Source organism: Hyperolius riggenbachi, chromosome 1 (genome assembly GCF_040937935.1).
Source record: "Hyperolius riggenbachi isolate aHypRig1 chromosome 1, aHypRig1.pri, whole genome shotgun sequence".
NCBI classification, from domain to species: Eukaryota; Metazoa; Chordata; class Amphibia; order Anura; family Hyperoliidae; genus Hyperolius; species Hyperolius riggenbachi.
The window spans coordinates 666,295,314-666,310,017 of record NC_090646.1 but is presented as its reverse complement, the minus strand read 5'-3'; the positions used below and the strand labels follow the sequence as shown (position 1 = coordinate 666,310,017).

General features: G+C 43.3%; 1 protein-coding gene across 1 annotated transcript; it reads left to right on the top strand.

The window, feature by feature from the left end:
• Positions 1 to 4,037: 4,037 nt before the first annotated feature.
• LOC137561013 (gamma-crystallin-3-like) lies at positions 4,038 to 10,889 on the top strand. The gene is made up of 3 exons (XM_068272219.1): positions 4,038 to 4,135; positions 10,212 to 10,454; positions 10,562 to 10,889. Exons 1-3 carry the CDS (start codon positions 4,127 to 4,129, stop codon positions 10,832 to 10,834), a joined length of 525 nt encoding a protein of 174 aa, XP_068128320.1. The 5' UTR covers positions 4,038 to 4,126; the 3' UTR covers positions 10,835 to 10,889.
• The last annotated feature ends 3,815 nt before the right edge of the window (positions 10,890 to 14,704 follow it).

Here is a 14,704-nt window from a genome sequence, read left to right as displayed (position 1 = left end):
CCAACTGTGTGAAGTTTGAGAACCCTGCCAATAACAGTGTAAGAAAAGCTGCAGTTTACATTTCCCCATGTAAAAAGTTAGTTGTTTTTGGCTCCGCCCACTATTTCTAACCTTGACATACAGTCACTCAATGACCAAGTTTATGAGCTTTGGGGTCCTTGGCATAAATAAATTGCATTTTACCATTGAAATTAAACAAATCTGATTGGCTGTTTTTGGCCCGCTCCCTTTTCAGAATTGAAACCCCAGTCTCCCAGTGACTGACTGTACCAGATTTGAGGCCTCTGCCATTAAGAGTGTATGAATGGCAGCAATGTAAATATTCCCCTTGAAAATCTCCACCCACTTTCCTGAATATTAGTCCCAGTCACCCAGTGGCCAACTGTGTCACGTTTGAGAACCCTGCCAGTAAGAGAACGGCTGGAATCAATCTAAAAAATCTGATTGGCTGTTTGTGGCTCCACCCCTTTAGTGAATTTGGACCCCAGTCACCCAATGACTGACTGTATCAGGTTTGAGGCCTCTGTCATTAACAGTGTAAGAATGGTAGCAATGTAAATATTCCCCTTGAAAATCAATAGGTCAATTTTGATTGGCTGTTGTAGGCTCCACCCACATTTCTGAATATTCATCCCAGTCACCCAGTGGCTAATTGTGTAAAGTTTGGAAACCCTGCCATGTTAAAAATTTAGTTGTTGGCACCGGACACTTTTTCTAACCTTGACATACAGTCACTCAGTTATCAAGTTTATCAGCTTTGGGGTCCTTGGTATGAATACTTTGTATATTCCTATTGAAAAATAAACAAATATGGCAGTTTGTGGCTACGCCCCTTTCTGAATTTGAACCCTAATCACCCAATGACTGACTGTATCAGGTTTGAGGCATTTGCTATTAACAGTATAGGAATGGTAGCAGCTTAACCCATTCAGGTTCTGTCGTTTTCACGTGAGAAATGTTCACCTCCTATTCATTAGCCTATAACTTTATCACTACTTATCACAATGCACTGATCTATATCTTGTTTTTTCCGCCACCAATTAGGCTTTCTTTGGGGGGTACATTTTGCTAAGAGCCACTTTACTGTACATGCATTTTAACAGGAAGAATAAGAAAAAACGGAAAAAATTCATTATTTCTCAGTTTTCAGCCATTATAGTTTTAAAATAATACATGCCTCCATAATTAAAACTCACGTATTGTATTTGCCCATATGTCCCGGTTATAACACTATTAAAATTATGTCCCTATCACAATGTATGGCGACAATATTTTATTTGGAAATAAAGGTGCATTTTTTCCGTTTTGCATTTATCACTATTTACAAGTTTAAAATAAAAAAAATATAGAAATATTTCATCTTTACATTGATATTTAAAAAGTTTAGACCCTTAGGTAAATATTTACATGTGTTTTTTTTTTATTGTAATGTTTTTTTTTTTTTTATTGTAAACATTTTATTTGGGTAGTTTTGGGAGGGTGGGAGGTAAACAATAGATTGATAATGTAAATGTGTGTTAATTTAAATTTTTTTTTTTTTTACAGGTGTAGTATCACTTTTTGGCCACAAGATGGCGGCCATGAGTTTGTTTACATGACGTCACTTTAAGCGTAACACACGCTTAGAGTGACTCATCGCAGAGGGAACGGCCAGAAAAGGCGCAGCTTCCGAGAGAAGCTGTTGCTTTTTCAGCGGGGGAGAGGAATCAATGATCGGTCACCGTAGACCGATACATTGATTCCTTGGCTACCGAATCCGCGGCCGGGAGTGCGCGTGCACGTGCGCGATCGGCCGCGGGGGGCGCGCGGTAGCGCGCATGGTTCCTGGACGTAGAAACTACGTCCAGGAACCAAAATAGGTTAAATATTCCCTTTGAAAATCAAAAGGTGAATTTTTATTGGCTGTTGTAGGCTCCACCCACCTTCCAAAATCTTAATCTCATTCACTCAGTGACCAACTGTGGAAAGTTTGAGAGCCCTGCCATTAACAGTGTAAGAATGGCTGCAGTTTATATTTTCCAGTAAAATTTGTTTTTAGCTCCGCCCACTTTTTGTAACCTTGACACACAGTCACCCAGTGACAAAGTTTGTGAGCTTTCAGGTTCCTGGCATCAAAAATGTGTGTATGGAAGCAGTTTATCTACCAAGGAAATCTGATTGGCTGTAGGTGGCCCCACCCCTTTAGTGAATTTGGACCACAGTCACCCAATGACCAACTGTAGCAAGTTTGACGCCTCTGCCATTAACAGTGTAAGAATGGCAGCAGTTTAAATATTACCCTTGAAAATCAATAGGTGAATTTTGATTGGCTGTTGTAGGCTCCACCCACTTTCTTGAATCTTAATCGCATTCACCCAGTGATCAAGTGTGCCAAGTTTTAGAACCCTGTGATTAACAGTCTAAGAATGGCTGCAGTTTACATTTTCTCATTTAAAATGAATGGCTGAAATTTGATTGGCTGTGTTATGCTCCTCCCACTTTTCCTGGATTCGTAACTTCGGTCACCAAGTGACCAACTGTGCCAAGTGTGGGGACTCTGGCTTGATTACTGTGAGAATGGCAGCCTTTTCCATTTTTTCCATTGACTTGAATGGGTGAAATCTGATTTGCTGTTTGTAGCTCCGCCCACATGTGCAGGGAGGCCGCGAGACCCCCAGAACCTATCATCCCAGGTAGTAAGGGATCTGTATACCAAGTTTCGTTCAAATCGGTCAAGCCGTTTTCGAGTGATCGTGGCACACACACACACACACACACACACACACACAAACACACACACACACACACACACACACACACACACACACACACGATTTTATATACGGTATATAGATTATTGCACTTATCTTCACTATGCGTAGAATTACTAAGCAAACAGGAAGTAATGCGTGGAGGTGTAAGTATCGTTTTTGTGACTGACGGCACCATCTCTTAAATCAATTAATGGGATCTGTGTTCCCATTCATTGATCTCCCGTCTAGCGGTCGGCGGTGGGAACGAATGTGGGAGCGAGTGGCGGCCGTCGGATTCAATGGACGAGGATCTACGCCACTGCGCTGTGTTGTTGGATTTTGCAGGGAGGTAAATCCTCATCCCGGGGGAGGGGAAGTGGTTAAACCAGTAGCAAGCCAGAAAAATGCTTAAAACAGTTTTGATAGTACTTCTTCACCTACTTTTCGGTACTTTTTCAATTGCAAATTGCTGAAAAGCTATTTTCAAAAGAAGCTGAAAATGTATCTCCTAGATGAAACCTCGGGAGAAAAAGTAAAGTGCATACGGGCCTAGGTGTGAAAATCAGTGATGAGCCAAAATGGTGATATTCTTTTGCCATTCATTTTCGTGGCATTAATGTTAAATTTGGAAAATTTAGTCGAAAATCATTTTGCAATAAGTTTATGAATTTTTGCATTCGTCCGCAAAAAAAGAAATACTTCTTTGCAATAAAAATGAGTTTTTGTGAATTTTCACCACGTTACGAAAAATGCCATGTATTTTAGAAAAACATTTCTTGAAATCGAAAATGACTGACAAAAAAATCACAAGCAGGTCAAGTAAAAAATATCTCATATTGTAGGAGAAAAACTTTAATGTTATGTTTCCCCTGCATTTGTGCCACCGTATTGTCCCTCTGATGTGATCTGAAAAAACTGCTTATTATTAGGTTGAATTTTCCTGTTTTGATTCTGTTCACCATTTTGATTCTCAGTTTCAAATAAAGTTGATTGAAACAAATGAGGCAACACAGTAAAATGACTAAATTATCCGACTGTATCCCTGTTTCTGTCTGACTCGCAAATGTTTGGGGTCTTTGGCCGCTCAGCAGAGGGCCTTCATGTCAATCGCTTACATCGAACACACATGAACATGCTACACCATTCATGAGAGCACAGGCAAGGTTTTGTCCAGGTTAGCTAAAATCGCATGCTGATACAAGCGAAAGAATACAAAGAACAGTTTCAGAGAAGCACTAAACAACTTCAACACAGTAGTGTGGAGAACAGCTATTCATTCTGGATAACGAGCGAAAGATCAGCGCGTGAGCAAATCTGGGAGTATATAAAGGCCAACACCGTCCAGCCAGTTACCAGAACCAGCAGAGGAGCAGCACGGGGACATAACACGAAACATGGGCAAGGTGAGTGCAGGGGTATTCATTTCCTAAGGCTGGAAAGCTGGAGAGGAAAAAAAAGTCCAAAAACCTAAACCAGATTGGGCCTGATCCAAGTCACTTTTTCTCCAAGTTGTTTCCTAGGATATCTTTTTTCTCTTCTGTTCAAAATAATTATTCAGTACTCTATATTGAAAGAGTACCAAAAAGCAGGTGAGAAAGTACCGCCAGAAATATTTTGCATATTTTCTTGCTTGCTGGTGGCTTAAAAGGCATTTTATTAACCCCTCAATTTATTTAGAGCCTTTCAAGTCCTCCAGGCCAATTTATTTTAGTACACTAACAATTTGGTTATGTTTCCTTGCTTCTCATTAGTACTGCTGTAATGTGTATTTATGGCCATTTGTCACTAGGAGGCAGTGTGAGACAATAACAGAAGACTTCTGCTTTCAGTTTCTATATTTTCTGCTAGTAGAGAGAGGTCAAAGCATTCCAAGAATTTACAGCACAACGAGTTCTGCCGACTGAAGTCAAAGCAGTGCACTTATCTCAAACGAGATGTGGAAGCAGCTTATGGGTTAATAAATGTGAAAATATCACCTAGGAGAAAACTTGAATTTGAAGGAGAAAAAAGTGAGTTTGATCAGGCCCATTGTTTTTATAAAGTATAAAAGGTCAGCTCAGCACACCATATTCGCAAGCAGGGATGCTCAAATTCGGATTTGGAAGATACCCGGATAGTTGCTATCCGGATATCTCCCAGTAATGCTGTGCGGGCTGGGCGGGGGGGTCAAGCTTACCTCTCTGACGTCTTCTTCGCTCGTCCCTCTGCGCCTCCCATGATGCGGTCCACGCGGCGGTCACGTGACTACAAACACTTCCTCCTTCCGGGTTGAAGGAGGAAGCGTTTGTAGTCACGTGATGCACTTGGACCGCATCGTGGGAGGCGCTGAGGGACGAGCGAAGAAGACGTCAGAGAGGTAAGCTTGACCCCCCCGCCCAGCCCGCACAGCATTACTGGGAGATATCCGGATTGCAACTATCCGGGTATCTTCCGAATCCGAATTTGAGCATCCCTGTTCGCAAGGCAGTGTTCCGTATATTGCATTTGTCAGCACAGACTTGACAATTGTTTCGGGGCCACGAGGGGTCCCTTTCTTCAGAAAAGTGCAAACATACAATGGGGTGATGTGACTTGGCACCCAGGTCTAGCACCCAACACACGGGAAAGGTGTGCCACTCTGAAATCTGTTGGAATTGTTTTTATAAAGTGTCTGTTATTAGATACTAGCAAATTATTGCCGGTTGGACACATACATGTCCACAGTTAAGCCTTAATGTGTATACATGTAATGAGATTTTTAGTTACACATATTATTATTATTTAGTATTTATATAGCGCCAACATATCAGAAGATGTGACTAATTGAACATTAAGAACATATTAGATGATGTGACCAATTGACCACTAGGGAGTAATGGGGTAGGGGGCTGGCACTAGACCACCAGGGAGGTAAAGTCATATGGGTGGATGGAGAGTAAGCTATAGAGATTAGGTGGGCACTGTCTACGGCGGAGGGATGTGGAACAGGGGGGGGGGGGGAAACGGAGGGATGTGGAGTGGGGGGGGGGGAAGTGTAAGTGACATGGGGTTGTTTGCGATCAGCGGCGTATCTAGAGGGGTGCATGCCATGGCTCATGCCATGGGCGCCACAGCATCATGGGCGCCATTGCCTGCTCCCATGCTGTGATGCCATGAATGTTCCTGTGCTGCCCTGTCATGCTTGCCCCTGTGCTTCGCCCCCAATGCCTGCCCCTGTGCCTCCTTGTCACTCAGACCTCAGAACAGATGAATTTGGTTATCTGGAGAACATGGCTACTCAATTTATGTATGTAGGGCGCACTTGGCTCAGTGCTAGAAAAGAGGTCAGAGAGGGAATAATGAGAAATATTTCCCAAAAAGTAAATTCAGCAATATGCCGGGAGAACAACACAGGAAACCATAACACATGTACATGGGAAAGGATGCTGTTCTTAAAGGGACGGAAGTTTTGGTGGGGGCGCAATTTCAATGTTTGCCATAGGCTCTATATTACCCAGGTACGCCCCTGTTTGTGATGGAGCAGAGTGTTCTGTACACGCAGATAGACATCCAGTATAACAAGTTACAACCCTTTACTGAAGACAACTTTGCAGAAATAAATCATACACCACCATCAGGGAATGCAGATTACTTAGAACAGAGAGGAACAACTGAGAATACAGGAAATTACAATCAGGCATGAAACCCACTAGGAGCGATTTTCTGAGTGCTTTATGATGTGAAAAACTCTTGCTAATGTAATGCTATGGATGTGATCCCACTTGAGCGATGTGATTTTATAAAAATCTACCATAGCATTGCATAAGCAAGAGCTTTTCAAATCACCAGCGCTGAGAAAAGGCTGCTAGTAGGTTTGAGCCCTCAGACAGATACAGACAGTGACATCTTGTGGTTGTTTTACTATACTGCAGTTTAGGTAATAATCCTGTTGATACTTCCAACAGCTTGAACATTGTTTTTTTTTTTTACTTACAAGGGAGAGGGTGGATGGAAGTGCATTGCAGGGGAACGTTAGTGGGGTATAAAGGGGGGCACTAATGATACAATTTGCAGGAATTATGGGAAATTATTGTTTGGGACCACTAATGGACTAAAATTTCTGAACCAATCCGATCAGATTAATCAAATTGATCCAATTATTGTATCGATTGATCTAATCAGATTTTCCATTAGTGGTCCCAAACGATCACTTCCGATCGTTCATATGAAGAATCGTTCATAAACGTTCATTCAGCAAATTTTATCATTAGTGGCCATCTTAATGCTAGGTACATTTTCCAATTGATTTTCTATTCACTTACATAGAAAACCAATCAGCAATTGACTGGAAATCATATCGGACATGTACCTAGCATAAGATTTCATGGAACTGTGTAATGGTGGAGGTGTCTAATGGTGGTGGAGTGTGTAGATTAGTGGCCACTCCCACAGTTTGTGGGCTCTGAAATGTGATAAACTCTTACAGGATGTGAACAGCTGAGGTAAAAGGATATGACATCATAAGTAGTCGCCCTCCAGGTCCATACGTTCAAACTCAATACTTCCTGCTTGATCTTGATTTAATATATCGTATATCTATAGATTAGTTAGATATTAGATGGAAAGAGGTTGCGGTGTTAGTCAGAAAAGTAGCTTTTGTTGGTAAACACCACTTCAACATTTACCAATCTTTCGACAACCTCAGTATATTCTGATAGGAGGAATGTTGGCTAAGCGGTTATCAGTCTCACTTTTCGGCATTTAAAGAGACTCTGAAGTCTCTTTTTTTACCTGCTTTTCTCATAAAATCCTCTTCAGCATGATTGCCCCACTTGAATTGCCGCATCCCCGCGGCAGATGGGTGATTTATTACAGTGCAATAGCCCTGCAAAGCTCCCGGGCTTGCAGGGCTTTACTTCCTTGAAGAGGCAGAGCTTTACACTGTAGCTCTGCCTCCTCCGCAGTCAATCTCTGCTGATCACCGCCTCTCCCCGCCCCTCTCAGCCTTTCTTCACTTAGAGGGGCGAGGAGGAGGCGGAGATCCCTGGGAATTGATTGCGGAGAGGCAGAGCTACAGCTCAAAGCTCTGTCTCTCCAGGGCAGCACGATCTGTGGCCTGCAAAGTCGTGGAAGTTTGCAGGTCGTTTCACTGTATTAAATCACCCATCTGCCAAAGGGATGCGGTGATTCAAGTGGGGCAATCGTGCTGAAGAGGATTTTATGAGAAAAGCAGGTAAAAAAGAGACTTCAGAGTCTCTTTAAAGGGAACCTAAACTGAGAAGGATATGGATGTTTCCCTTTAAAATAATACCAGCTGCCTGACTCTCCTGCTGATCCTGTGTCTCTAATACTTTTAGCCACAGCCCCCGAATAAGCATTCAGCAGATCAGGTGCTCTGACTGAAGTCAGACTGGATTAGCTGCATGCTTGTTTCAGGTCTGTGATTCATCCACTACTGCAGCCAAAGAGTTTAGCAGGGCTGCCAGGCAACTGGTATTGTTTAAAAGGAAACATCCATATGCCTCTCAGTTAAGGTTCTCGTTAAGTTCCAAGTCTGACTGGCAGCTAGAAGACAATCTGCGGTGCAGATTTGGTATGTTCAGTCCATGTTTAATTGACTTTCCTCCTGGCACCCCTGCTTCCTCCTAAAAAAATATAGGTGGTTTAACTGACTTCCCCCTAAAACTGGCCCTTGATGACAGCATCAGGGGATCAACACCAAGGGGCAGTTTGTGATGTGCATTATTCAGTGTACATTTTAAAGAGAATCTGTAAAAAAATAAAAAAGAGCCCCCGGGGATACTTACCTCGTGAGGGCAAAGCCTCTGGCTACTAATGAGGCTTCTGCCCCCCCTCCCCCCGTCCTGCTCACCCATCTGGATCCAGTGCTGGCTCCCCGGACACAAAGCAGCAATAATATTATAATTGTCACTGCGCACATGTGTAGTAGCAGCTTTCCGTGAGGTGGAAATAGCCATGCCCAATCTAGGTTCACTCTACTGCGCAGGCACGAGCCACATTCGCCTGCGCAGTAGAGTGGACCTGATCGTGCACGGCTATTTCCACTACGTGGAGAGCTGCTACTGCGTAGCCAACAAGGAGATTCTCGGGGGTCCCAGCTCTGGATCCCCTCTACTGCGGAGTGAAGGGGGAGTCTCTTTAGGATAGGATCCAGAGGCTTCTCCCTCCTGAGGTAAGTACCCCCCAGGGGCTCTTTTTTGTTACAGATTCCCTTTAAAGTGCTGTAGAAAGTGTCAGTGCTTTATCAAGTAGGCATGGTCGGAAAATTCCGCGGAATTATTAATTCCATGATTCCGACCGGAATTAGCTTAATTCCGATTCCGTTAGTCAAAACGGAATTTCTATATATCTCAATCGGAATTTCGCGGAAATTTTATAATTTATAATGGGTTCAAATCCCAGCTATGGTATATAAGCATGCTTTTCAAAAAGTACAAATCCTTAATCATGCTACTTTTTCTATTGAATTGATCATAATGGTAGTATGGTTTATGCTAGGCCAGCTTTACCATGTAGTGTGGTTCATGGTCTAGAGAGTAAGACAGATACCTACTACACACTGCATCCTGGGTTCAAATCCCAGCTATGGTATATAAGCATGCTTTTCAAAAAGTACAAATCCTTATTCATGCTACTTTTTCTATTGAATTGATCATAATGGTAGTATGGTTTATGCTAGGCCAGCTTTATCATGTAGTGTGGTTCATGGTCTATAGGGTAAGACAGATACCTACTACACACTGCATCCTGGGTTCAAATCCCAGCTATGGTATTTAAGCATGCTTTTCAAAAAGTACAAAACCTTAATCATGCTACTTTTTCTATTGAATTGATCATAATGGTAGTATGGTTTATGCTAGGCCAGCTTTACCATGTAGTGTGGTTCATGGTGTAGAGGGTAAGACAGATACCTACTACCTACTACACACTGCATCCTGGGTTCAAATCCCAGCTATGGTATATAAGCTGTTTTGAAAATCTGCAATTCCCTACGAGAGAGAGAGAGAGAGAGAGAGAGAGAGAGAGAGAGAGAGAGAGAGAGAGAGAGAGAGAGAGAGAGAGAGAGAGAGAGAGAGAGAGAGAGAGAGAGAGAGAGAGAGAGAGAGAGAGAGAGAGAGAGAATTTTCCGATGGAATTCTGTATACCTCGGAATTCCGCGGAACAGCTCTGGAATACCGTCGGAATGAAACGGTAGTGGAATTTCGGTAGTGGCGGTATGCGGAATTACCGTGGAATCGGAAATTGGCTCTTCCGACCATGCCTGTTATCAAGGCACATTAATAATGATAATAAGTCTTAGGTGAGGTCTGCTAATTTTTGCTATATTAAACCAGATAACTCAGCCCAGATTTGTTTTATCATAAGGACCCTAAAATTAAGAAGGACTTTAGCTCAGGAATTGTCTGTGAGGAAAGTGATATCCCGCTCCAGAGCAAAAGATCTAGTAGCAGACAGGATTATACGATAATAAGTAAATTTTCATATATTTCCACCCAACAGATCACCTTCTACGAGGACAAGAACTTCCAGGGACGCTCCTACGAGTGTAACTCTGACTGCCAGGACCTGTCCTCCTACTTCCGACGCTGCAACTCCATCCAGGTCCACAATGGAAACTGGATCCTGTATGAGCAGCCCAACTACAGAGGCCACCAGTACTACCTGCATAGAGGAGACTATCCAGACTACCAACAATGGGTGGGCTACAATGACTCCATCAAGTCTTGTCGTATGAGCCCCCAGGTATGGAACACAGAATGCTGATGGCCACAATTAAGTCTGTTTGTGATATACTCTAAATTTATGATTTAGTATACTGACTTGTTTCATTTTGTCATTTCCCTTTTTAGTACCAAGGCTCCTTCAGACTCAGGATCTATGAGAGAGAAGACTTCGGAGGTCTTGTGATGGACTTTTTTGAAGACTGTCCTCATGTCTACGAGAGATTCGGCTATCATGACATCTACTCTGCCGATGTCCAGGGAGGGTACTGGATGTTCTATGAAGAGCCCAACTACAGAGGGCGCCAGTATTACCTGAGACCTGGGGAGTACAGGAACTTCACCGACTGGGGAGCCTCAACTCCCAGGGTTGGTTCCTTCAGGCGTCTCCATAATTTCTAAAAAGTTTAAAATGTAATTTTCTGCCTTGACATAAATAAAAAACAACAATTCTTTATGTGGTGTTGAGCTTAAAATACTTACACTGTGTGTGTGTGAGTGTGTGTGTGTGTGTGTGTGTGTATGTGTGTGAGTGTTTGTGTGTGTGTGGTCTGGTCCTGTTTATCTAGGCACCAGTGTGGTGTGACCATGGTGACCACTTGATATTTCATTAATCTGAGAGTGGAATAGGCTCTTGGGCAATCATAGCATTGCAATGCTTCAGAAAAAAAGCTGGCACAAAAACAGAGTTTATATACAAAGCAACAATACCTCTTTTTACTGGCCAGTCCTCTTCAGCAATAAGATCATAGCTGATACACCACATCCCCACGGCAGAACTAGGTATTTATACCCCCAAAATCCTGGGGCAAAATTCCTCGACTTTCCAGGTCGTGGATTTTGCTGCCCTGGGAGGCAGAGTTTTGTGCTGTAGCTCTGCCTCCAGTCCAGTCAATCTCCGCCTCTCCCCGCCTTCCCTAAACAATACCAGTTGCCTGGCAGTCTTGTTGATCTTTCTGGTCAGTAGGGTCCGAATCACACACCTGAAACAAGCATGCACCTAATCTTGCCAGATTTGTCATAGACAACTGATCTGCATGCTTGTTTAGGGCCTATGGCTTTAAGTATTATGCCTGGCACACACCATGCAATTTCTCGCTAGATAGATGGTCCAACAGATAACTTCCGACAGGTCCGATCTGATTTCCGATCAGTTTTCTGATCACTTCAATACAAAATTGATCAGAAAAATGATCGGACCTGTCAGAAATTATCTATCGGACCATCCATCTGGCGATAAATTGCATGAGGCAGAGGATCAGCAGAACAGGCAGGCAATCTGCATTATTTAAAATTAAATAAATATGTCAGCCTCCATATTTCTCTCACCTTGGGTTCCCTTTAAAGGACTTACGAGCCCCAACAAATAAAAAAAGTTAAGTACCTGCCTGAAATTTGAATGCACGGAGGACGCCATCCGTGCCCTCCGTGCAGTTCCGCCGGGTCCCCGCAGCTCTAGGGCCTCCCCCCCTATCGACGCTACAGGAAACAGTCTGTAGCATCGACCGGGGGGGGGGGGTTTGGAGGCCCTAGAGCTGCTTAGCCGCACTTGCGTCTGTGCGGACTGCGCAGCCGCGCCCAGCTGAGGCGGCCATTTTGCTAGAGTCAGGAGAGCCCGACCCGGGCTGTGGTGTCGGGAGCAGCCCGGGGGATAGGGCTGCACGATTTTAGGAAAAAATTGAAATTGCAATTTTTCTCTCAAAAATTGCGTTTTTGATTTTTTTCACGATTTTCTTCAAATCAGGCTTTAGCACTAAATTCTCAATGCCCCCAGTATAGTTTAGCCAAGTAGGCGCCTCCAGTATAGTTGCCCCAGTATAGGTTTATTAGGTAGGTGCCTCCAGTATAGGTAGCGGCCACAAGCTTGGAATTAGACCAATCAAATGCACTTCCCGTCATTTTTGATTGGCCTATTCAGACTTGCATGCAAACCAGAATTAACATGTCACTGACCAGCTCCAGTTTACAATGAGATCCCTGCAGCTCAGACACAGAGGAGGTACACAGCACAGCGGCTGAGGACTTGCATAGACAGTTATTTCACAGTACAGAGAGATAGTGATAGATGTTATCTGCCTAGATGAAGTACACAGACCACCACCAGCATTCCAGGACACACACACAGCATGCCATTCACACTCCACAGCACACACAGCCTGCCAAGTGCAGGCCGAAGCTCGCACACAATGCCAGGCCACAGCCAAGGTACACAGAGGGCAGCGAGCACACACCAGGGCATGTATACCATGTGACACGCTGCCCAGGATGCATATATACCAGTGCATATTTTTGACTGTTAATGAGCCGGGCAGCGGGGGGCGAGTCCAGTATACAGCTCTATGCACTGGTAGTCGTAGCTTCTGCTCTTTGTGATGGCGCGGCGGTAGGCAGAACCATGCGGCCAAGCGCAGCGAGCGCTGAAAAAAAAACGAAACTACTGACGATTGTCTGCACAGGAATCGCGGTTTCGGTTTTAAACCGCAAAACCATGCAGCCCTACCGGGGGATGATTTAACTGCAGGGACCCGGCGGAACTGCACAGGCACGGATGGCATCCTCCGTGCATTCAAATTTCAGGCAGGTACTTAATTTTTTTTTTTATTTGGGCTCGTAAGTTCTTTAACCACTTGAGGACCGTGGGCTTTACACCCCTTAAGGACCAGGCACTTTTTTTCCATTCAGACCACTGCAGCTTTCACGGTTTATTGCTCGCTCATACAACCTACCACCTAAATGAATTTTGGCTCCTTTTCTTGTCACTAATAAAGCTTTCTTTTGGTGCTATTTGATTGCTGCTGCGATTTTTATTTTTTATTATATTCATCAAAAAAGACATGAATTTTGGCAAAAAAATGATTTTTTTAACTTTCTGTGCTGACATTTTTCAAATAAAGTAAAATTTCTGTATACATGCAGCGCGAAAAATGTGGACAAACATGTTTTTGATTAAAAAAAACCCATTCAGTGTATATTTATTGGTTTGGGTAAAAGTTATAGCGTTTACAAACTATGGTGCAAAAAGTGAATTTTCCCATTTTCCAGCATCTCTGCCTTTTCTGACCCCCTGTCATGTTTCATGAGGGGCTAGAATTCCAGGATAGTATAAATACCCCCCAAATGACCCCATTTTGGAAAGAAGACATCCCAAAGTATTCACTGAGAGGCATAGTGAGTTCATAGAAGATATTATTTTTTATCACAAGTAAGCGGAAAATGACACTTTGTGACAAAAAAAAAAAAAGTTTCCATTTCTTCTAACTTGCGACAAAAAAAAAATGAAATCTGCCACGGACTCACCATGCCCCTCTCTGAATACCTTAAAGTGTGTACTTTCCAAAATGGGGTCATTTGTGGGGTGTGTTTACTGTCCTGATATTTTGGGGGGTGCTAAATTGTAAGCACCCCTGTAAAGCCTAAAGGTGCTCATTGGACTTTGGCCCCCTTAGCGCAGTTAGGCTGCAAAAAAGTGCCACACATGTGGTATTGCCGTACTCAGGAGAAGTAGTATAATGTGTTTTGGGGTGTATTTTTACACATACCCATGCTGGGTGCGAGAAATATCTCTGTAAGGCCCAGTGCACACCAAAACCGCTAGCAGATCCGCAATACGCTAGCGGTTTTGGGAGCTGATTTCAAAGCGATTCTAGGTATGTTTAGAGAGGTTTTCTAAACATACCTAGCGGTTTTGGGTGCGTTTTTGTGTAGCAGATTACACATATTGTTACAGTAAAAGTTGTTACTGAACAGCTACTGTAACAAAAATGCCTGGAAAACCGCTCTGAAGTAGCGTTTTTCAGAGCGGTTTGCGTTTTTCCTATACTTTACATGGGTATGTGTAAAAATACACCCCAAAACACATTGTACTACTTCTCCCGAGTACGGCGATACCACATGTGTGGCACTTTTTTGCACTCTAACTGCGCTAAGGGGCCCAAAGTCCAATGAGTACCTTTAGGATTTCACAGGTCATTTTTGTTTCAAGACTACTCCTCACGGTTTAGGGCCCCTAAAATGCCAGGGCAGTATAGGAACCCCACTAATGACCCCGTTTTAGAAAGAAGACACCCCAAGGTATTCCACTAGGAGTATGGTGAGTTCATAGAAGATTTTATTTTTGTCACAAGTTAGCGGAAATTGATTTTAATTGGCTTTTTTTCACAAAGTGTCATTTTCCGCTAACTTGTGACAAAAAATAAAATCTATGAACTCACCATACTCCTAACGGAATACCTTTGGGAGTCTGAGGGCAATCTGAGTGTGTAGGCAGGTGAT